At 37.0% G+C, this 25,190-nt stretch overlaps 1 protein-coding gene across 4 annotated transcripts; it reads left to right on the top strand.

Moving 5' to 3' along the window:
• Positions 1 to 337: 337 nt before the first annotated feature.
• Positions 338 to 24,584, top strand: cora (erythrocyte membrane protein band 4.1 like coracle). 4 transcript variants are annotated; one of them, XM_018452289.1, is made up of 15 exons: positions 339 to 1,254; positions 13,941 to 14,120; positions 14,218 to 14,365; positions 14,460 to 14,754; positions 14,877 to 15,215; positions 15,293 to 15,465; positions 15,832 to 15,974; positions 16,712 to 16,798; positions 17,435 to 17,668; positions 18,145 to 21,681; positions 22,177 to 22,284; positions 22,473 to 22,583; positions 23,068 to 23,172; positions 23,689 to 23,895; positions 23,980 to 24,583. In XM_018452289.1, the coding sequence occupies exons 2-15, from the start codon at positions 13,962 to 13,964 to the stop codon at positions 24,157 to 24,159; spliced, it is 5,826 nt and encodes a 1,941-aa protein (XP_018307791.1). In that variant the 5' UTR covers positions 339 to 1,254; positions 13,941 to 13,961; the 3' UTR covers positions 24,160 to 24,583. The 4 variants fall into 4 exon arrangements, with proteins under 4 accessions (XP_018307794.1, XP_018307791.1, XP_018307795.1 ...); XM_018452290.1 differs by lacking the exon at positions 339 to 1,254 and adding an exon at positions 2,136 to 2,154; XM_018452292.1 differs by lacking the exon at positions 16,712 to 16,798 and having other exon boundaries at positions 338 to 1,254; positions 23,980 to 24,584.
• The last annotated feature ends 606 nt before the right edge of the window (positions 24,585 to 25,190 follow it).

The following is a 25,190-nucleotide window of genomic DNA, read 5'->3' as shown; positions in this document are numbered from 1 at the left end:
TATTTACTGGACATACGAGTGATCTAGATGCGAAATCTTTTTTAGTCATTATCGTTGATTGCAATCAACGTTCGTGAAAATAGGTCGGCAACAAATCTTAAATATGAATGTACGATGCGAAATACATAAAGAAAGAATAAATAAAAAAATTATTTTGTTACAAAAAAGAATCTGTATTTGAGAAAAAATTAAAGATTGCTTTATTTCAAAGCACATCTCATCTCGTATGTTTATTTGCTCAATTTTACGCGTAAAAATAAAAATATAATACGTTGTACCTGATATATGTATTTGCTCGACCATTTACCGATCCTCGATATAACCGACTAACTTGGCTCCTCGGATAAAACATAATCGGCGATCAACATTATCGATTGTCGATTGCGTGGCGCCGCCTGACGGAGAAAATGCAGGTGAAACGGGGCGTGCTTATTCGATTGCGTCACGAGAGAAACTCCGTTTTTCCTAGTCGCACAGTCGCACTTCGCAGTCGGCCATAACGGCGGGTGCGCGTGGAAATTAGAAACGTCCAGTTGAGGACTGAGGAGTGAGGAGTCGAGCCTGGTCGAGCCCGACAGTCTTGAGGTGAGTCGAGGGCAGTGTCGTAGTGGCATTCGGTTCGGTGTAGTAACGCTACTGGGTAATCCGCTCTGATCCGCTCGTTGTCTCGCGATTATTCGCGGTATTCGTGCGGTGAAATAATATAGGAGGAAGGTGGAAAGCGGGAAGAGGTGGGAGACGAAGAATTTGTCGCGGCGCGTCCGGGGCGGCGTCCGCGTCGCGTTACTCGCGAGTCGCGATTCGCGATACGCAATTTCTCAACGTCGCCGCCGCTCTCTCCAAGGACTATTTGAAAATGGCGCGGATAACAAGGGCCGTGGTCCCCGTCCCGTACGGCGTCGTCTCGTGAGAGTCGTGAGTGTAAGCCAAGTGGACCACCCTGACCCGTCGAACTGACCTGTCGAATTGACTGCAAGAGAGAGAGAGGGAGAGAGAGACAGTTGTTTGTAGGTGCTACGTGCGTTACGCTACGGCCAGCAGCTACGGCCAGCTACGGCGCAGCTGGTCCCTGGTGTCGCCTGTCTGGCTGTCTCTCGCTTCGGCTCCGCTTCGAGGAAAGGAGGATCGGTGAACCAAGCCCTGTTTCCTCCCGCCCCCTCACGTCGATCGCCCGTGTCATTGTTCGCCGCGCGTTCCGCGCTTCCTCACGCTGGTGCGCGTCGTAGTCGTACACGGCGAAGGCTGCTTTCGCAGGTAAGTGTGCTACTTGCTACTTGCCGATATCGCCGGTGATAGCCGGTGTATCTTGTCTAGAAAACAAAGTCGAGCGATAGCCGATATGCGCGTCTGACCATGCAATTCGCCACGATTCATATTCATATATTTATACGCTGAAAAGCGTAAACTTGGACGATATGTCGTATGTTGTACGTCTTAACGCAACTCGACAAACGACAGTTCCATCTTGAACACCGAGCACCTTATTTCGTATCGACGACCGTTTCTTTCGACCCTCGCCTCGCTCGCTGCGAAAGCCTCGTCTCCGAATAGAATTGCGATTCCGGACGACTGCATTTATCGTGAGGGGAAAGCGATGAAATGAAACGTGGGGTGCGAAAACTATTGTGACCGGGCAAGCCGGCGCGGCGCGGTGCATACGTCGTCTGATCGGAGTGCAGGGTGCATCGATCTGTCCGGAGAGCGGACAGATTCTCTTGTACAGACATCTTCCTCTAACAATCTTTCAATCGCGACACATGAATTGTTGACAAATAACACTCGTTTATGTGAATAATATGCATAGAGTGGACACGATCAACTCTTTGTTTTTCACGCCAAGCCAAACCAAGCCAAGCCAAGCCAAGCCAAGCCAAGCCAAGCCAAGCCAAGCCACGCCACGCCACGCCACACCACGCGCGATACGCAAGTGATAGTGTAACATGTAACTAAAGGAAGCGCGGATTACGTGAGAGGCGTCATCGTATAGCCGGGACTGGCCTGGACTGGCCGGGACAGGACAGGTATCGAGCGTCGATACCTTGGTACAAATTGGTTACGGGGATATACCTACCGGGTGTCCCGACCAGTCCCGACGGTAAAGGACAGTGCGTGAACGGTAGCGACGCGATGACGCACCAAGGCCGAATAATCCAAGTAAGTCTCCCTCGGCCAGAACTTGGCGTTCGTGACAAATTTGAGAGAAAAATTGCTTTCTCAAAATCTCATTTCAGGCGATCTTCGTCAGACGAGAGTTTGGGAGCTAGAAATTACTTACAGGTTTACTTGACATTTGTGTCAAGTTGAAAACCGTATTGCAGAGATGGAGAGATACGGTCAATTTTTTCGATCACGACTTGAACTTGGGTTACCTCCCCGCTTGAGATAATCTCATAAACCGTTTAAATTATACGCTTAATTGCCCCGAGAGATCCGATCTTTCGTCGGAGAAATCGATGAGAATCACTTTTGACGCGACCGTGCCGTTGCGTTCAATTGCGCCTGAAACCTCAATGAACGAACTAGGGGCGACGGAATTGTTGCCAACAACTAAACGCTTCTAGGTACGACTTTTGCAACTCGTAACTTGCAACGTATGCCGGAAGCTACGGGAAAACGCGTCGACAACGATGTTATATGAAATTTTCCAAGCAGCAGCACGACACGAATCTCGTCGGCTAGGAAAAAGTATCGCACGTTTTATTTTAAACCTGACGTGGCTATAAATAATTATTACGGCAGATACATCTCCCCGATGTAAGATACATCATAGTATCTTACTTGATCGGGATTCGAGACTTTCAGATACTCTCTCTTTAACAATTCAGTCGTTTATTTACTAATTGTACGTTGAAGGCTCGTGCGACTCCGCGATCTCATTGGTTCTCGCTTTGATTCCCTCGCGTGAAAACGTCGATGCTAATGCGATTTCAGACTTTAACGAAGCGCGGCTCTCGACGAACGTCGAGCTCTGCCTCCAGTTTCCGGCCGTTTCATCGACAGCGACACCGCCGCGCCGCCGTGCCGCCGTGCGTTGGCGTCGGCGTCGGCGTCGCGTCGTTCCGGTTTCAGCGGTTTCAGTGATCGACTCCGAGGGCAAAAATGCTTCTCGATAGTGTGCTACGCGCATTCGATTCGATACTTTCTACATGGTGCAGTATACGAGTATGTATAAACTATTTCTTTGAGCACGATACGCTTGATATAATTCTAACATTGTTCGAGTCGCTTCACTCGATGCCTATTCTACATTTTTATTTCTGTCTTTTCACATTGTAACCTTTGCTCTTAATAAGATGCGAATATACCACCGGTTAGCCGTGAAGTCTGTGAACAGGATTTTTGTATAATTGGATTATACATATAACGATTTTTCTGAATACGGCTCGTCGCGATCGAGTTTAAATGTACGAGACCCGCAGATTAACTTTTAATAGGATTAAAATTATATATAATTGAAATTAATTGAACATACTATGGCTTATAAATACATTTGTCTCACAAATCAATATTATTATCTAAGATATTATTGATTTTTATATTTAACTTGCGTTCTTTGCGCGCTACGTTCAAGATATATAATATTTTCGAATCATTTTTTCATTTATTCGGAAATCCCTGATCCAAACGTAAAAACATAGAACGACGAAATGTCATATTGTGTCTATGATTTCAAGTTTTCACAGAATGTAGGAATTAGTGATTAACCTTGGCGAGAAGCCGGTATTTGGTCATCTCTGTCTCTTTTCATAAACAACTACGTACTGGTTCAATTGGGTCAATTATGCGCGTTCTGCAGAGCACTATTTCCGAAAGACGCATCATTCGCGGGATGCGCTTGCAGCTTCGATAACAAGTTCAGGCTGCGCACACGATTTTAGCTATACACATCTTACTCCAGCTTCTAATAAAAAATGTATGATTAATATACTCGTATATGCACACAGCAGAAAGCTAGCAAAGTTTACTTTGTTCTGAATCTCTCGGAACAGTCGTTATTTCAGAAAATCTGGAGTTCTCCAAGAATTTTATCATAATTTGAGGAATTATTTCTTCAAAGACTTCCATTTCATTTGGCGAGAAATTTTTGTTTTTATTTTTATTCTTATTCTCACAATCGGGAAAGAAGAATTTAAGAAAAATTTATATTTCTATTTAAGTACAATAAAATACATGCTCTATAACTTCGACTGACAAATTTTCAGAGAATTTTCTCCAAAGTTTGAGCAGATACTCTGTATCTATAAAGACACTGAATTTTAATTTCATTCATCTTTTCTAGCAATTTGTCATTTGTTTTGCAGAAACATGTGGTCTTTTTTCTGTTCCTGCACTAGTACTCTCTTTCTCACTTTTGACAAATATCATTGACATATATACCTTTTTCACTTTAAGTTTCAAAAGTGAGAAAAAAAACTAGCGTACACTAGTTGATCCACAGAAAACCTCTGAACTCTGAACTCTGGTAAGGGATGTGAATTGTGAGGAGACATCTCAAGTCGTAATTCTCGACACAGTTTTCGCCAGGACGTCACGACACGATATTGCCGTTACATCGTCCGTGAGACTGCCGGCTACCGGTACTCGTGTCACAAGTTCGTGAACGTACACGCGTGTGCACGCGGGGCACGCTGCACGCATTCACGCATGCAAGTGTTCGCGTGGACGCGTGCAGCCGTCGAGGGAGCAGCCGGAAGCAAACGGTAACGTCGAGTTTTCTAAACTTTTTTCAAACCCATCTTTTCACACAATTTCGACGAATACGTTCAAGCGTTTTCGTTATCACAGCATTAACATTTTGTTCTAGATATGGAAACGTTTTATCACTGTCGTATTTTATTACGACTCAAAAGACACTTTTAAGTGGGAAAACTTAAACTTTCTGATCCGTTCCTCGAAGAAATCACACAATTACGCTTGCCTTGGCGTACACATTTTTAGAGTTCAACACTAAAATCGCGTTAATCACTATTTGATTAATGCATCCCTTATCATGTTGGAAAAAGCGACAGCATGTTTTTGTTTAACATGAAAAACATAAAAATTATTAACGATGAGTCGTCTCGGATTTCTCGGTGGAATCGATCGCGACGGAATCGATAAAAAGAACATAGGAAAATTCATTTGCCATGCTTTTCGATCGTTATCGGTGCATCTCGCGTAGGCGAGCTATTCATACGCCTTGTACTCTTAGCGATCAAGATGAATGCTTGCGCCATAAACACGATATCGTAGCGAATAGTTGTTTCTGCAGTGCTGACTGGAATCGTCGTTGTCGGCGACGGCGACGGCGACGGCGGCTCTCCAGATGCAAACGTGTGCGAACACGGTGATGTCATTTGAATTGAAAGGAATCTGATATCGCGCAGCTGAGAGGGAGAGGTGGAATCGGGCGCACGACTATTAGTATTCGCTCGGATACCGTACGTATGGAATGACATTGAATACAATTGTCACATGAACATTCCAGTGATATATCGTTTACGCTATACCCAGCTATACCGTGATCCAACGGTTCTCCGTGGTGAGCGTGGGTGCTCGGTAATGCGTAATGAGGATACTATAATTATTCGATTGTCGTAGAATATGGTAATACACGCTGATGATAAGACCTATGTGCACGCGCAGCTAGCACCCTGTTTTTAGACTTTCGAAATAACTGTTCGCCATAGTTTGGCGATGCATCGTAGACGGGCTCGCTTTGGCAATTATACATTTAACATTGTCATTGCTATATCGTGCTAGGCACGCTTAATGCAATAGCATAACTACCATCGCCGGTGCATATTAATCGAATTACCGATCTTTCGCGACTACATTTTCAGCCAAATTGCTGTGGCAATTTGACATGCTTTATCGTCGTGCAATCGTATGCATTATGAAGATATTGCGAAATCGCAAACCGTTCCTTCATTTCGTTTCTAAATTACTTTTATTCGAGATGAAATATGACGAACATGGGGATGTCTCAAATCTTTTTAATCTTTTAAAATAGAGTTACTTGGGAATAAAGTTATCAAGTACATGATACGTTTCATGTTATTCAATTAATCACTGCGATTAGCATAGCATACAGTTCAGTGAACTCTTGCATTATTTTGACGAGAAATCTAGATCTGTTAGAACGGGAACTCGACATGGTTTACTATAATTTCCTGGTATTAAAAACGTAATTATTTTACTTTTTTCTTTTAAATTAAATGAGAAATCATTTTTACCGTGTACGCAGCAATTTTAATTGCGAAAATTTTTCAAGTTCGGGACGTTGGAATCAGATCTTAATACATTAATAATTAATTAAGCGTTAAGCTGTTTTGCGTTGGGCGAAGATTAATTCTCTTCATTCTGTTCTTAATTTCTTACTAAAATTATGTCACTTTGTAAGAAGATATAACGTTAGTTATATCTTCTTTCAAAGTGACATAATTTATAATCTATTAAATACTTCATTCGTTCAGTATGCCATTCAAGTTTGATTAATCATGTAACTGTGTGACAAGCATCTCCGGCGGAAATGGTGACGATGAGACATCCAACCAGACTCGGATACTTGAAAGGTGAACGCCAATAAGGCGTGGTCACGTTCACTACGTGGCTCTACCTGACAGTGACTACCGGCTATACAATGAATTTGCACTGATGTTAATCCTTGCACGCGGAGCTACGTTTTCAATCTCTATCAATGTATTCATTCTTTTCTGCCATGACATGTATCTTTTATTATATTGTATAATAATCAATTATATCTCTCTTTTCAGTTTTTTACTCAGTTTTATTTTACTCCGAAATCATTTCTGCAATTATTGTCTCATTTAAGAAACAATCTTTCTCAGACTAACTATGAATTTCTGGTCTGGAAAAAACGCAATAGTGAAATAGTAAATTTATAACAACGTTGCAAATTCTTTAATATTTATGCAATATTCATATTGTATTATATACACAATACTGACAGTATAAGATAAGTACAATTGTAAATTTTAGAATTGGTTTCTGTGTTTCTCATGAAGGTTTCTGAAAAAATTATTCGGATATAAACCTATATCTATTCTGATTTACTTTTCTGTTATGCTTTCGTGGCATGTTTAATCTGTACCTTACGCACTTTACTTGGGTTGCAAAATCCCACCGTACTCTCGGGCCGCATCGCGGTTGTTCCGGCGTTCAGTGGTTCCTTCATTTTTTGTCTTTTACCATTGACTCTTGACACATGACTCGCGTTTTCATAGTCCGTGGCGATCTCACACTTTCATTTCCACTGAAGAAATGTAAAATCAGGGACGCGAGACGTTTCTTTTACCGCTTGGCGGTTTTCTTAGATTTGCACAACGGGACAAATCAGATAAATGAATTCTGAAACAAAGCAGGTCGGACGTGATAAAAAAAAACGCGATGCAACGCGATAACGCGCTTTTAAGGTTTGTGCTCGCGTTAATTTTTTCCACCTGGAATCTTGTAGAATTTTAGGTGCGGACTTGAGATAATAGATACAAGAGAGACTGTCTTATTTTCTTGAACGCGAGAAGGCGATAGTAAAGCAGGTATATTGACAACGAATTAATCATGAATTAAACACAAAAAGTAAAATAAACAAAATCTTTGAGATTTTTTATATTTTTTAGAAATTAATGTAATATTGAAGCATGTAAACTTGTAACACACACATCTGACAAACTATTTTATCTATATAAAGAATTTGGAGTTTCGCTTGATAAATATAAGAATTAAAAATGTACGATATAAATAATTTTGTTATGTTATAATATTCGTAAAATTATGCAGCGATCCATTACGTTGCAGGATGAAGCATATTCTCCGCAATAATACTCTCGGCTCTCGTTGAACGTCGATACAATATGGGTACGCCCTCGTAATTATTATAAATTACGCATGCACGTACGTATCTCTTCGACGATATGAGTCATACGTGCTTGCGTGTGACGTGATTAAAGTGTACTGTATCGTACGTATTTTTTCATTGGTCTCTTCGGTTGGTTTTTTAACCTGCCCATCTTTTAAAACTCGCACAAAAATATACACAGTAACGTTTCGCCGCAGCGTCTAAGAAAAACACACTTGATTTATCAGCAGTGGTATCCAAGGCTAAAACACGAGGCCATGTGTTAACCGTTTTTAACGTTGTTCTATCAGCTGTTATATTTAAAAAAAAAAATTAGAAAGAAACTTTAAAAACTTGAACAGTTTTTCTTGTGTGTGTGTGTGTGTGTGTGTGTGTGTGTGTTGTGTGTGTGTGTGTGTGTGTGTGTGTGCGTGCGCGTGCGCGTGCGCGTGCGCGTGTGCGTGTGCGTGTGCGTGTGCGTGTGTGTGTCTTATCTAATGAGTACACTTAAATATTTCACAGATGAGAACATATATCTATAAGCAAAGGTGAAAACTAACAGGACGAATGACAGCGCAGCTATCAGTGTACGCAAAGTAAAGTACTAAAGAGTAAAAAAAATCTTTACTCCTTTATTCCATAATTTACGATGTTATCCAAACAATTTGTATACATATATTTGTAAATATATATTTAAATATTTTACAAATGTATTTTTTTAGAAGTTTATATAAAGTCTAATGATTTTTTAGTATTGTGAATATTTTTTTAGTTTCCCAGTTTCCCTAGTGATATCGCTGTTATAAGTATTTATGTATCCTTTAAATCTTTTCTAATTTTAGTGTACGCTTTGGTTAAAATAGTCAAGCTAGCTTATCGATCAAATATGTTCTGCACATCATATAATGACGTGCACGCGAATTTCTAAAAAGAAAGGTCTTCTGTGTTTAATATAGAGATATACGATGCGAGATATATTACTCGTTCAACACGAATACTTTTCCTTACGCTATAAGTTATACTTTGAAAAACTAGGTTAATGTCGCAGTTATATTTATTATATTTTACGAATAATTCGATATCGTTATTTTATTGGGATATATTTGTGAAATGCAAACGTTAGGTGGATTACATTTATCGATAACTTGATATAACATATGATATATGATTGAAGACATAATACATGGTTGAAAAATATTGTTATGAATTATAAAAGTATTTTAAGAACAGATATACACGTATATATATATATATTATATATATATGTTTTATCTAAAAATATGTATGTAATTATTTAGCACGATTATCTAGTCCTGTGCTAAAAGGTTGAAAAAATGGCAGAGGAAAATTGAAATGCGCGTCGGTAGGAATCATCAGTATAAAATCCCTTTCATGTTTTAATCTCGTGCTTCAAAGAAACATTTATGTGTTTTCACCATCCTCGTCATTTCTCCCTTGTGGAGTTCGCTATGGACTTGAAAATCATATTGCAGAGAGACCAGTTTGTTTTGTGCGAATGAAAAGGGTTGGTCGGATGAAAAAGCATGGAATTCTTCTTGCGAGCCTGAGGCGCGATAAGGATCGCTTTTTCAAATCCGTGACTGAAAAAAAGGATATATATCTGCATTTATAAATGTAACATCCAAACGACCTGCAAATAACGATCAAAAGATACTATCTCTGTCGTGCGTTTGCAGGAAACTATCGTTATTTGCAGGTCGTTTGGATGTTATTTTTACTCATACGTTTTTCTGTCTTTTTCGTTTTTTCTTTGCGATTGATCAACACTCTATTATTCTCGCTTTCTTATATCTTATTTCTCGACCTTCTTTTAAATCTATCATCTTAATTCTACCATCTATCTGTCTGACGATATCAATTGCGATATGTCTTTATATTTTTCTTTCTCTTTGTCTCTTAAAAAAAAAAAACGCTAAAAGCACGTTCCTTTAGCTACGTTTCAGTTATATACTCTTATCTTCCCATTGCTATCAGTTGGCAGGGTCGCGTAGTCGGCTGTAAGGCACGTTTCGCAGAAGTCGTTATTGTTGGCCACCCTCCAGTAATTTCACCCTCCCATCGAACCCTTCCGCGTCGCCCCTGTGTTGCGATGGCGATCATTTCCTGTTTGCTTCTCGCGGTAATATAATCGCATTCATATCTGGCGTTAAAATGTCAATTAATTGAAAGAAATAATTGTAGAAAGTTGAAGCGATTGAGAAACTTAGTTTTGTCGATTCAAGATAAACGAGTCGATGTTGTCAGATGATAATTTTAAAAGAAATCTGTGAGGAGGGGTAAATGAAACTGGAGTAGCTAGGGTAAGGTTGAGTTACTTCCGAGATAGCAGTAAGCCGGTCGGACTCTCATTTCGCCTTTTAAATTTTAAAGAGACCTATGAAAGACCCTCCGGCCCTTTTTGGACTGCCATCATGAGACCGGATCTTTAAATCTTTTTTTCATCTTCAGGCTTCTTTTTTATGAGCCTTCGCACAGCGAGATAAAATTCAAAAAAGCTTGTAAAAAAAAATGATCTTACTTTGAGACTCGTATACTGGATGATTATGTAGCCTTACTTTCATGTGTCGCTACTTTTATTCCATAGATAATATACATGTATGAATTTATTCAAGGTTATCTTCATACGTATATGATGTATACATATAATTTTGTGTTTTATACAACGTTAATTTCAAGTTACCAATTTAAGACTAAAGTATATCTATAAACGGCTTTTAATAAGATTCTTATTTATTCCTGATACATAAGTAAAAATATGTAATATTTTACGCAAAAAATGCAGAAATCAGAATTGAATTTTGTAAAATTAAGTATTAGTTGAATTTTTCGGTCAGCTTTTTTCGAATCCTACTCGAGTGCGCATCGCGTGGGTTTCAGGTTCAGACGTGTGTGTCAAAGGGCTGATTGTGAATGAGAGGGGTCGTTCGCGTGATCCCTGGCACACGCCTACGCGCACACGCACAATGCGTTTCTCTTGGTCCGCACTCTTCGTCAGCTTCCGTGCGTGTCTCTTGGCGACACCGTCTTAATGAAAGAATTCATGCCTCGTCAGACACGAGCGGCGAAATTCTCTTAATTGACGATGTAGAACAAAATTTTATATTCTTTTATTTCCATAAAATAAAATTTCCCGACATTTTGAAATAAGATATATAAGAGGATTAAAGATCTGAGCTATAATTTTTACAAAAAAAAAGTATAAAATTATTTACAAATAATAAATTTTTACTTTAAGAATTATCAAGTTGTTTTATATTGAAAATTAAGAAAATACGACCTTCAAAGTTTTACATTTTTAGCAAGGAATAATTCAATTTCAGAAATTTCAAATTACCAAAAAAGTATTGCTGAAGTGAGTCTTGTGTTACAATTTATTTTATGTATGTAAATTGTATATGTATACGTTACGTACCAATAGAGATTCCCTCTTATGCAATCTATTGATATTATAGAAGATATTATAAAAGAACGTAAAAATAGTGCGATAAGCGCCTATTATATTGTAAGTGTTTCAAGATAAATTCATTAATAGATTATTAAAAGAGACATGAGATAAATTCGCGTGTCCACGAAATATCGGTTTCCGTCGAGCGGAATAATGTACGTGCGATCCGTGTCGTGTGTATATCGTCGCTACTACCGTCGCGTCATCATAGCGACAAAAGTAATCGCCAGTATTACCTCATCAATCCAGTAAAGAACATGTGTATAATGATTGTCCGCTTCCAGCGATGACGGCACTTCTTTCCTCCCGTCGAATTCGCACACCGATCACCTGAACGAAAGAACCCCGTCCCAATTCACGCGAATTAAAATATATATGTTTCAAATATTCCTGATCCTGCTTAATCGTCTCTTAAACTGCAAATAGTACATATAACATGCAGTCGAAACTATCGTTACTTCTCCCGCGATTACGTAAACTCCAATAAAATTCTAGTATTCCACTGAAACATTAGGTCTGTTCTTTTTGGCTGAACTTTTGCACCAGTTCGTCTTTCTTCCTCTTCTTTCCTCCTGGAAAGAAAAGGAAGAAAGATTAACTTTATCGATGGGAGACTAACGTGCAAGAATCGCGAAACTGTGCAATGAAAACCGAACGATAATCATGATAAATCTCGCGCGCTGAATTAATTGCGGTTTTTATAAAAACGCCCTACAAATACAAATACTCGATATCCATACTGCAGCAGATTTATCGGCGCGTATATCTACCGGAGCGAGTTATACACTTGCTTAAAATTGCTAATGAAGGTATTATTATCTTTCTTTCTTTTTTTTCTATCGTGCTATTTTTATATTTGAGTGTTTTTTATCGTTGTGACTCGTGACTCGCGCTTGTTAATCGCTTTTACTCGATCGCCGAATCTAGACCATAGTAAAAATAGTGTAGAGCTGTTACGCGTTATCTAATCAGCAATAGGCTTGTCGTGATCGTTGATAATTTCGTGCTAAAAGAATCACAGAAATATTTTTTATTTGCAAAAGATAAACATTTTTTAACTGTTCCGCTTTTTTCAAATTGAAATCGATAGTCATCCACGGGTGTGTGCGTGCGTGCGTTTCGGATTTTTTTCATTTAAATTTCGCCTTCAACGCGTTTTATTCTTATTAGCCTCAGTTTACGAAGCTCTTAAAGAACCCTCCGGGAGTTTCAGAATGTTAACGACGATCGTTTTCTACGGCATTGATTCCGTACAATTGTGTCTGAATTACTATTTGTCCAATGCTGTTGAATGAGGCCGCGATTACTCTCGACTCGAGTTGCAGGCAACATGATGCAAATATTGCAATCTACGAAGCGTGTCGGTCAGGGTCGCTGCTCTCAGCGCTGCTTTAAAGCTCCTTCTTTTGCACAGAATATTTGTTTTAAACCTTTTTCATAATTGCACTAGCAATTACGTTGCGTATTTCGTACATACTATAAAATATATAATATTGCAACATGTCTCTTTCCTCTTTTTCACAGTTGAAGAATACATCTAACAAATTGATTTGAATAGCAATTTTTCGAATTAAAATCGAAGAAGCTCGATAGATTTTAAGTGTCTGTGTTAGTACATTTTCGAGAAATCTCATCGACAGTTGCATCGAGAGTATCATTTCGCACAAGTCAGAAAGCTTTAATTACGTACGTACAATTTGTAAATCTGAAGAGGGGTGAATGGACCCGCAACACTTACACAACGCGCGCGTTAATTCATCTGTAAAATCTCCAATAGTATAATCAGCTACTTTGTATAATGTATTACCTTTTCGATGCGATTGATAATGTAGCTATTATTTAAGAATTTTTATAAATATTAACTTATCAGAAGAGAATGAGACAAATGTTCATATTATATGGACAAGATTTTTATCGTTATGTAATGTTCTAGCCGTAAAGTCTTTAAAAGTTGAGTGAATAACTTTACTCTTGTTATTTTTATTTTTATCTTTTATGTAATATTTAAAGCAAACGTGAGTTATGTATAGAATTATATGTTACTTTTATCTAGAGACGAATGATACGCCTGTATGCAATCGATATGTACGTACCCTTGTCACTCTATTCGTTCTTGCGAAGTTCAAGGATGCCCACCCTACACACTCGAGGTTCGACGAACCTTGGAGCAACGACTGTGTATCTTTGTTCTTCATTAATATAAAGCGAAATCGCGACTGGCGGGTGCACCGCGAGACACTTGGACTTGCGAACCCTCGGGAAATATTGATTATTTCACCGCGTGATATCCTCAGGTCGTCTAGACGGGATCTATAATGAGATATACCACATTGCGACACGCGACCTTCTCCACTCTACCGACAACATCGCAATCGAGATCGCAATCAGAATAATCTCGAGATAAGTCGTGCAGACGGCATTCTCTTTCGATAATTTTTTAAACTTCGATATCTTGGAATTTTTCGGGGCAACGATTCTTCTTCGCAATGTGAAAAGAGAGCCGAACGAAGTCTGTTGCTTTCGTGAGTCAAGATGGTTCTCTCATCGACAAATTAAAATTACGAGATATACATAAAAATTCTTTAGTTTAAATATTTAAATATTAGATAAACTGATATACTTGATGTTTTATTATAGGCATACGAATAGAACGAAAACATGCCGGAAGAACAGAAAACCACTAATGCTCCAACGGAAGCAACGGCGGAGAATGGGACTGGGACGAACTCACCCACAAAAAGCCCAGTTAGCAGGGGAAAGATGGCTCTTGCCAAAATTACCCTCCTTGACGGTACTGTAAAGGATTTCTACATCGATGTAAGTCGTAGAAGGATTTAGTCTATGCGTCTACACGCAAGTTAAATTATATTTTATTTACTTGACGTTGAGAGATTAATTAAATATCGAATTGCAGAGGAAGGCGAGAGGCCAAGAACTTCTCGATATGATTTGTCAAAGCATGAATCTGCTGGAGAAAGATTATTTTGGCCTTATCTACGAAGACAGGCACGATCCGCGTAATTGGTTGGATCTTCACAAGAGGATCACGAAATTTGTTAAAAGTACGTGGAAACCATTACGAAATTGCTATTGTATTATGACAAATATAATAGTATATGTCGACAAGTTTCTTCTAACATTAACGTATGTTTTTAGGTGAACCGTGGAAGTTTAATTTCGAAGTAAAATTCTATCCACCGGATCCAGCTCAATTGCACGAAGATATCACGCGTTATCAATTATGCCTACAGATCAGAAACGATATCATTACAGGGCGTTTGCTTTGTTCCTATGTGACACACGCTCTTCTGGGCTCCTATCTGGTCCAATCGGAAGTCGGAGATTACGATTCTGAGATACATGGGAGGACGTACTTGAAAGATTTTAAATTTGCTCCTGACCAAACGCCCGAATTAATCGAGAAAGTGATGGATCTGCATAAAACACACAAGTCAGTTTTACTTATGCATGCAAACGATTTTATTCTTTCGACTATTATGATGAAGAAAAGAAAAATGTGTATTCATTGTTTGATCTAGTAACAAAATCGATTTTTTTTGTAATTTTTTTTAGAGGTCAAACACCCGCTGAAGCAGAATTACATTATCTCGAAAATGCAAAGAAATTAGCTATGTACGGCGTAGATCTTCATCCCGCGAAAGATTCAGAAGGTGTTGATATAATGTTAGGTGTATGCGCTTCGGGCCTTCTTGTTTATAGGGATCGTTTAAGGATTAATAGGTTTGCCTGGCCAAAGATATTAAAAATATCTTACAAAAGGCATAATTTCTACATTAAAATCAGACCGGGCGACTTCGAACAGTTTGAATCTACAATCGGTTTTAAATTGGCTAATCACAGAACAGCGAAAAAGTTATGGAAAGTGTGTGTGGAGCATCATACTTTCTTCAGGTAAATAATAATTAGACAATTAGCTTTTTTGTACTTTACGATACAGCTCAATCAAATGAGCAATTCTTTTTTTATAGACTTATGAGTCCGGAGCCTGTAAAGAAAGTGGGATTAATTCCACATTTAGGGTCTCGTTTCCGATATTCTGGAAGAACTCACTATGAAACGAAAAAGACTCCTATCGACAGACAACCTCCGCAATTTGAGAGATCTTTGAGTGGTCGACGACTCACGTCCAGAAGCATGGATGGTAAATAAAATTTTTGTCACTTGTGGATGATATTTTAAAATATGAATGTACGACATAATAATAATATAACGATGGCTTAGTAGATATTTAAATTGCTACAATTATTACCATAGAACATCATACATTTATTCAGGAGTATGTCTGACTTAAAAAATTTTCATTAGGATCAAGCTTGCACAAGCATGACTTTTTATTATTGGAATGGTTTTTTTTCTAAATGAATATATCGATTTATTATGAGCATTGTTTTACTCTGTGCAAAATATTTTCAGAATAACCATTATATGAACCACAAGTGCCTTTTTGTAATCATATCTTTAAATCTGTTATACTAAGATGTTGAAGTAGTGTGACTGCCTTATACAGCATTAGGTGGGCCTAAACCAGTTGAAACGTATGGCTCCGAACCAAGCAAACGGCATACTATGAGCTATGAGCCTGAAATGCTTCCTGATGATATAGAACATATAGACAGACGGCCTAGTCCAATCAAGAAACAAAAAGAGAAGGTATTGCATTTATGCGTTAGAGAGCATTTCTTTTGTATTTAAAATAACCTGCTAGAGTGTAGAGTATGCATGAATTCTCGTCATGCGAACGTGAATCCGATTTTTGAGTGACAGCAAAATTTATGAACGATGTATATGTCGTAATTTTTTTAATTCCCGTCTGCGGTCTACGCTTTCAAACTAATCTTTTAATCACAAAAAAAAATAATTTATGAGGAATAATTTATGATTTATATGATATAACAATCATTCATGATAAAATAAAAAAAATGCAATATATATGCATATAATATTCTTGCAAAAATTTTTATCAGAGAAGTCGCGGAACACCAATTGGCTCACGTTCTTCATCGATGCGTGGGTGAGTCAGTAGATTAAATATATTTTTTTTACATGTTTATACATACATAAATTTTGTATTGATATATTTGTGGTGTTTTATACATACAGTATATTTATTGACTCACCTACGCATATTGCAATAAATTTTAACGCACACTATACACTGATTCGGATCCAATATATAATGTTGCAATAAAAGCATGGCAATTTATATTTATATAACACATATTATAGAGTTGTGAATCACATATTCTTTGACATAAAAGAATAAAATTAGACTTGATACGTTAGTAAAATTACTTAAAGATACGCCAGGAAGTTGATAAGTTAAAATTTTTTTTCCTTTGGAGCATTGATATCGCTATTATTAACTGACACATAACTAACACCGATAGCTCACACGAAAAACAAGTGCCGGAACAACATCAGCTAGCAGTACCAGTAGCCTGGAAGGAGAATATGATGCAGATCGTGGGAGAAAGGTATAGAATTTTACCTGGAACACAATTGTTTAATTAATTCTATATATTTATCAATGTTGTCTTTTGTATGTGACCATTTGGTGTTTTGTTTCTTCCAGTGCATGTTGCTACGTTTTTTTTTATTTATATTATATTTCTTGCAAAACTTATCTATATATACGGCCATCGCCTCAATGTGGGATGTTAGTTATTCATTTAAGCATTTAGCAATATAAGCATGCAGATAAGATCCTTAGAGGATCATTTTGCTGTTGATTATTGTAAGTCGAGAATTTCAATAAATTTTAGGTATAAACTTAGGGATAAACGTAAAAGTAGTTTACTTCAGCGACTGACTGTTATTTAATAAGACTATTTGAATGTATAGCATTAAAAATTATTAGATTAAACATTTAGTGTAATGTAACGAAATAAATTTTTAACACAAATTATGATAACTATAACATACATATTTTGAGAGCGCAGACCGTAATCCATAAAGCATGCATTGTATCTTGAAACATAGTATCGTTAGTAATTATTCTGAAACATAGTATCGTAATTTTTAGTATTATTTTTTAGTATTATTTTAGCAATGTGTAGCAGCTTTATGCTTGTTGCATGAAGCGACGTGTGATTGGGTAAATTTACTTGTAGAAACCGGTCGGAGGAATTGCTGTCCTACCGCCCGGTGGTCTATCAAAGAAGAAGAAGGATAAACAGAATGAAAACGAAAAGGAAAATCACAATGATCTGAATAATACTGATCTGATTAATGACAATGCTCATCTTGACAATATTGATGATAAATTGCCATCTAAAAAAGAGTCAAAAAAGAAGGATAAAGAAACCCCTGAAAAAGTGGATAAAGAAAAGAAGGAAAAAATTAAGGTAAGCTTTATATTGTGTCGTATGCCCGCGCGTTGCTGCTTTTTATGAAAAATAGATGTATATAGTTTAGAAAAAATAATTTAAGTATTTTTTTTACAAGTGATAACACTTACACTTTTATGATTAGAATTTGTATATACCTACATATATTTATATATGTATTATTACTATTATTTTTAAATATTGTAATTCAGTAAGTATTCCGTCAGATTTCAATAATTACGTGAAAGAATGTTCTACTGAATGTGTAATTATTTTTTAATTGAATACATACATCCGCATAGTTCAAGTTTGCACGAACATTAGTTTGTATTTTTGCAGAAATAATAGAGTTGCATTAATATATAGATATTACTAGCTTCATTTAAATGTGACAAAAGTTTATTACATAAACGTGTATATATATATATATATACACATATTATATTATGTATAGCATGTATTTTGTATTGCATGTATTTTGTGTATTATCCAAGAGTCCTGTTGGCGGTTTCCTGTTTACCAAGAAGGACAAGGATAAGAAACAGAAAAAGAACAAAGAACTTGATGAATCCATGGACAAAAGTGATGCTGAATCAAATCTTTCTACTTCAGAAAAACAAGGAAAGGAAGTTGATAAGAGAGTAGATAAAATCCAAGATCCCACAAAATCTCAGCTTCCTGGTTATACGAAACCTTACGATTACGAAGAAACAGAAATTTCACCTACAAAAAAGCCATTTACTCCACTTGGTTTTACGTACGAAGATCGACCCGCGTCGCCAGGTATACAGGACCAACCATCGCCTACTTCAGCTAGTCGGAAAGCTACAGGATTAGCATTTAACTATGCGCCGGGAGAAGAAAAGAAAGTAGCAGAATCTGTGGAGAAAAGAAAAACGAAAGAAGCGGACAAACAAGCACCAGGTTTAAAAACACCAGGGCTCAATTATGTGGAATCTGCTGGTCTTAAAGAGCAGCAAAAGAATGCTATGAGAGGAGATATTGAGGACCTAACAACGGCTTTCATCACTAGTGAACGTCAACATGGAGATACTATCGGTCAACCTGTAATAATCCCACCAGTACCAGTGGAATCCAAACCAGATTATCATATTCTGCCTCTTCCCGATGGCTCGAGAATCATCGGAGGTATTATTTATACCAAAGAAGGTAAACCACTAGATCAAAGTCATCTCGGACCAGATAGTAGCAAAATAATAGATGGCAAAGTTTGCGGAAAAGACGGTAAACCGCTGAAGAAGGCAGATTTCGGATCGCATGGAGTTCATATCAGCAGTGGCATAATTACCGGGAAAGATAACAAACCTTTTCATCAAGAAATATTAGGTACAGATAGAAATTCAATAAAGAATGGAATTATTTACTCTTCAAACGGTGAAGTGGTGAAACAGTCTTTCCTCGGGCCGGATCATGCGGTGGTTAAAGAGGGCAAAGTATTACTGAAGAACGGCAAACCGGTTCAACACTGTCAATTAGGTGCAGATGGAACATACGTGAAAGAGGGTCTCATATTTACGTTGGAATCTAAACCTATGACTCAGGGAACTTATGACACGGATGGAAAATACATAGTTGCCGGTATAGTATGCAACGAAGAAGGCAAGCCTTTGAATCAAGTCGCGATTATACCTGACGATACGTTCGTTTGCGACGGCTTAATACATGGACGAGATGGAAAACTGCTTAATACGGGCAAGTTAGGTCCAGAAGAACATTACGTCGCAGAGGGCAAGATTCACTCGAAAGACGGTAAACTGATTAAACACGACCCTTTCAGTTCCGATGGCTCTGTCGTGAAAGATGGCGTAATTTACTCGAAAGATGGAAAATTTTTGACCCAAGGATCCTTGCTACCAACTGGTGCTCACTTAAAGGATGGCAAAGTTGTCGGTAAGGATGGCAAACCTATTAAGCACGCATTTTACAAATCTGACGGTAGTTTTGTGAAAGACGGTGTGATACATGGAAAGGACGGCAGACTCATGAATCAAATTCCATTAATAGCCGACGGTCATTTCATCAAAGATGGTTTAGTGCACAATAGAATCAATAAGCCATTGTCTCAAGGCCTCTTTAAACCCGACGATCTTGTAATCAAAGAAGGTACATTGCGCAACGCGGACGGTACAGTATTGTCAAATGTTACTCTTGGCCCTGATGGATTTGTAGTGAAAGATGGCACGATTCTAGCAAAAGATGGTAAATCGGTAAAACACGAATCATTCGGTTCGAATGGAAGCTACATAAAGAAAGGTATCATTCACGCGAAAAATGGAAAACCCCTTAATCAAGATTCGCTGGTACCTGAAGGTGCAGCTATTAAAGACGGCAAGATATATAACAGAGAGGGCAAATTACTAAAGTTCTCATTCTTTAAACCGGATGGTAGTTATATCAAAGATGGTCTTGTTTACGGTAGTGACAGTAAACTGCTGAACTTGAATGCAAGTTTACCGGAGGATAGCTTTATCGTCAATGGTGTAATATTCGACCATACGGGAAAGCCCTTGAGTAGAGATTCATTTGGATCCGATGGTTCGTACGTCGCAGGTGGATTGATCTATGGGAAAGACGGCAGAATCGTGTTGCAAGGTGTATTTGGTCCCGACGGTAATACAATTCGGAATGGCATTATCATAGGAAGAGATGGCAAGCCCTTAACTCAAGACGATAAAGGCCCAGATAATATGGCGGTCGACAATGGAAAAGTCGTAGATAATCAAGGAAATCCGAAAAATCTATCCTCATTAGTACCCGATGGATGTTACATACAAGATGGAGTAGTTTATGACAAGAATGGACAATTATTGAAACAAGGTGCTTTTAAGCCAAATGGATGTTACGTTCGAGATGGTCTTATATACGGCTGGGGAGGCCAATTACTGAATGCGGGATCTGAATTGCCTGGTGGTAGCTATATCGAAGAGGGTAAGTTGTATGGAAAGGATGAAAAACCCTTAAATCACGCCGCGTTCGGTATCGAAGGCAACTTCATCGAAAACGGGATTATTTATGGAAAGGATAGAAAACTGCTCAATCACGGCACGTTCAGCAATGATGGCAGTTACATACAAAACGGTTTATTGTATGGACCAAACGGAAAACCATTGAACAAAAGACAGACCATAATCACTGTTACTTCCGTTCGCTACGGTTTAGTTTGCGGTGATGATGGAAAACCTTTAAGGTATGGCAATTTTGACAATGAGGGCAGCGTGGTTAAAAACGGCAGGATTTATGACGACGCGGGAAGATATCTCAATCAAAATATTTATAACCAAGATGGTAACTTTATTAAAGATGGTCTGATTTATGGACACGATGGAAAACCTCTCTCTCACGAAACCTTACCACCGGAAAGCAGTTTCATAAAAAATGGCAAGGTTTATGATGCGAATGGTCAACCTCTAACACAGGAGGCATTTGGACCGGAAGGTTTGAAAGTTATACAGGGTGTTGTAGTAGATAAAACTGGAAAACCGGTGAAACAGGCAAACTTTGATGCTGAGGGAAATGTTGTCAAGAATGGAATAATTTGTGCGTCTACTGGAAAACCGCTTGATAAATACTTTACGACTATCACAATCACGATGGTACGTAGAGGACTGGTATGTGACAAGGATGGAAAACCAGTCGCACAAGCACCGTTCGGAACAGATGGTGGTTTCATTAAAGACGGCAAGATATACGATAAATTCGGAAAACCGTACAATCAAGAACTTTTCGGCGAGGACGGATCGTACGTGAAAGATGGTGTAATATATGGGAATGATGGTCAACCGATAGACAGCACGACTATTCTAAAGGACTTACAAGAACCACCAAAATCTACTCCTACGAAATTAAAGAAACTCGCGATTCCAACTGTGATACCGACAATCGTGAAAACAACAACCAAGCAATCGGTAGTCAAGGATCAGGAAGGTGTGACACAAAATATTCAAGAAAAGATTGAGGATCTTACACCCGGTGGTACAGGCCAAGTTACGGTCTCTACTCATGTCAATAAGGTGATACACTTGGAAAGAATAAAAGATTAACTTAGATACATAACGATTCATTCTTAATACGTTGAAAATTGAACATCAGATTGAACAAACATATATAAGACCCTGCATGCTTTATAAATTACACATAAAATTACAATTTTTTTATTGTTATCCAATATAAAATACTTTTTTAATTAATTTTAATATATTGCATGAAAAAAATTGAATGAAAATCCGTTTAGGATGCACATCTCAAATCCTTAAAATTTTATGAATGAATGTTTAACAAAAGAAATTAAAATCTCACCGTTATCCGTCATTTTTACATAATTTTATATAAATGACAAACTCTTTCTTCTTTGTCAGTTGATTTTTCTTGTGTCATAAAATGTGATACAGTGCGTAGAAATCATTTTCTTATTCATTAATTTACACTTATTACATTTTCTAATTATTATTTACATTAGTTATATACGTATTGAGATCTTAGATCTCTCACATGGTAGTTGTATTTAGGCAGAGGCACCGGATGATGGTAGAACTCCATACATGACAGCAACAGCTGTCACTACACGTACCGCCACGATGCATGAAGATCTTGAAAAGAATCAGAAGACAAGTCAGGTTTGTAATGAGTATTATTAACGTTTCTTTTGTAGAGTTAAAAATTATTCGAAGCCTGTGCTGTATATGATAAAAATAGTGTTTATAAATATTTGAAGTTTGATAAACTTATGTTCATATGTTCCATATGTTCCTTATTCCTTTAATTTTGCCTAATTATTATTTGCTATAATTTATTTTTACATTAGGTAGAGGAAAAAACTGTAGCGCATACAACCGCGACTAGTGCGACGAGACAGGAACAACGTGTAGTAACGCAAGAAGTTCGAACCACGAGTCATGTGCTTTCCGGCGAACAGGTAATACCAATTGTCTCTTTTTCAGGAAGATACGCTTGAAATTAATAGGTGAAGCATGTGAGCGTTTTTGTAAATTGCTACACGGATATTTGGATTTTGATCTATCATTTAAATATATATCGTTTCATATAACTGTGCTGTTGACATATCATCATTTCGCATACGATTGTAGCACATGTAAGAGATCACTTCATACACATATAAGTATAAATTACGTACATTAATATATATGTAAATTTTATATGTATATATATATATATAAATAACTTAATATATTGTGTATGTGAAGGTTTTCAGTTTAAAAAATCGTATTTTATCTTAACACTTCATATTATATATGCATAAATTGTGCTTACATTAAAATATTATTAATTTAACAAGAATAATTAGTATCATTTATTCATACTCATTTGGAATTTTTATTTTTTATTTTTATTTCTTGTAAATAATTTTGCTGGCTTGGTTAACACGTTGCATGGCGTAGCTGTTCTCACGAAGGCTAAGCACATCGAGCTCAAGCAGTGGAGATTCGGGTACACCAATTGATCTTGACGATGACCAACAAGCTTTCTACAATCAATATTATCAGGTAATCTATTGAATAACAGCCGCAAAATTTTCTTCTATTAATACGGAGCGGAAGATAACGCATATTTAGAACAACGGGCAACAGGTATTCATACACACGAAAAATTTTAGCATTTTGCCTTGCCAGCTAACCCAATGCGGTGCATTTGCATTAAGATATGTATTTTTACTCATATTACATATTTTTAAAATGTACTTTACATTGTTTTGTACAACGTGCGGAAGTGCACACGGAAAATGTTCTACAACTTTGGCGCATTTCGTCGGAAACTTACATAGTGATTAAAAATACAGATGTAATATCTCTTTCTCTTTCTTTCTCGCGTAAATGTGAATGAATATATCTCAATAATGGATATATATCAATTTGTGAGATTAATTTGTCCTCTAGATTATTCTAAATTTTTTTTATTAAGTTTTAATATCTAATAATTTTATATTTTGCTTTATCATTTTTATCTTTCATATATTATTGAGTTCTTAATAGTAAAAGAATTTTGAATAAATTTTGATACAGGGAGATCCAGCTGTGATCGCAACTGAGAAGCACGTTTACACTGGAGAACCGGATAGTAATGTAACAACGACAACTACGGTACCTGTAGTGGCAACCGAAACAAGAAAAGTAGCTCTTGAAAGTGAAGATGGTAACTATAGTGCCACAGGAGAGATAGTCAGTACGCAAACCATATCTAGTAAAACCCGTACTGTTGAGACTATCACGGTTGGTATCATACCCTAATTAGATCTTGATATTGTTTGCGGCTATGTCTATAATTTTTTAGTAAATATTGGTTGTGTCTTACAGTATAAAACGGAGAAAGATGGTGTAGTTGAGACGCGAGTGGAACAAAAAATAACGATACAATCGGATGGTGATCCTATTGATCACGATCGAGCTTTGGCAGAAGCGATACAGGAGGCCACTGCTATGAATCCAGACATGACAGTGGAAAAGATAGAAATACAGCAACAAACGGCGCAGTAATTAGTGGAGGATTGTCCTTCATACATACATAAAAGGGCACTCTTGGTCTATAAATAACACAAACAATTCGTAATCTTAGAGACTAGAAAAACAAATTGGTATTTACAATACATACTATATATATTGGATGCATTGTTTAGTGCATCATAAAAAGAGCCAGACTGAAATATGCTATAAAAAATGTCGATAAGTCTTTAAATATTTTATGAAGTTAATATAAATATAAAGCAAGGAACAATAAAGCTTTATACCTTTTCTCGTAAGAGTCAAAAAAAATTTCTGTACGGCTTGCCCGCCAATTCGAGCTTAAACTCGATTGAAAATTGAGTTTGATAGTTGAAAGGAATGAAATATTGATGAAATCTTTTTGAAGAGAGAATGGTACCTCGTACTATAAACTGCAGTGTTCATATTAAAATAATTAAGAAAGTGTATTTATATACACGGAACATAAATAAATAAATATTATATAATGTATACATAGCTATGTATGTATGTAAACAAATGGATAAACTATTTATACATAGTTATGGCGATAATTATATATAATATATATGTATAAAAGACGGGGTGCCCTGCAGCTTAAAATTTTGATAATTGAGTATTTCATAACAGTAAAAAGAGAAATAACAGTCATCACAAAAAATAACTAACATATTCAACAGTTATTTAAAATTTGCAGTAAAATATAATACCAAAATATTCCAAATTAAAATACTAATGTCGAAATATTTAGTCAACCAAATTTTCTATTAAAAGCATATTCCTCTCGAGTTATCGGAATCCTTTGTCCTCTAACGAAAGCTCATTACTTTCTCTGTTTCATCTTTGAGTGTGATATATTACAAGTTGTTAACAGTAACCAAAATATTTTGATTCATAATATTCGTATAAAGAAACAAGTAAAATACGTTGCAATGGGTTACATATATATAATACATATAATAAAACATAATTTTATCGATCCGTTAAGAAAAAAATACTTCTCAAAGATGAATCAATAGAGAGTAAGATTAAGTAAAAATTAAGCA

This window comes from Mycetomoellerius zeteki, unplaced genomic scaffold (assembly GCF_001594055.1).
Source record: "Mycetomoellerius zeteki isolate Tzet28-1 unplaced genomic scaffold, Tzet1.0 scaffold343, whole genome shotgun sequence".
NCBI classification, from domain to species: Eukaryota; Metazoa; Arthropoda; class Insecta; order Hymenoptera; family Formicidae; genus Mycetomoellerius; species Mycetomoellerius zeteki.
This window is presented reverse-complemented; position numbering and strand designations above follow the sequence as displayed.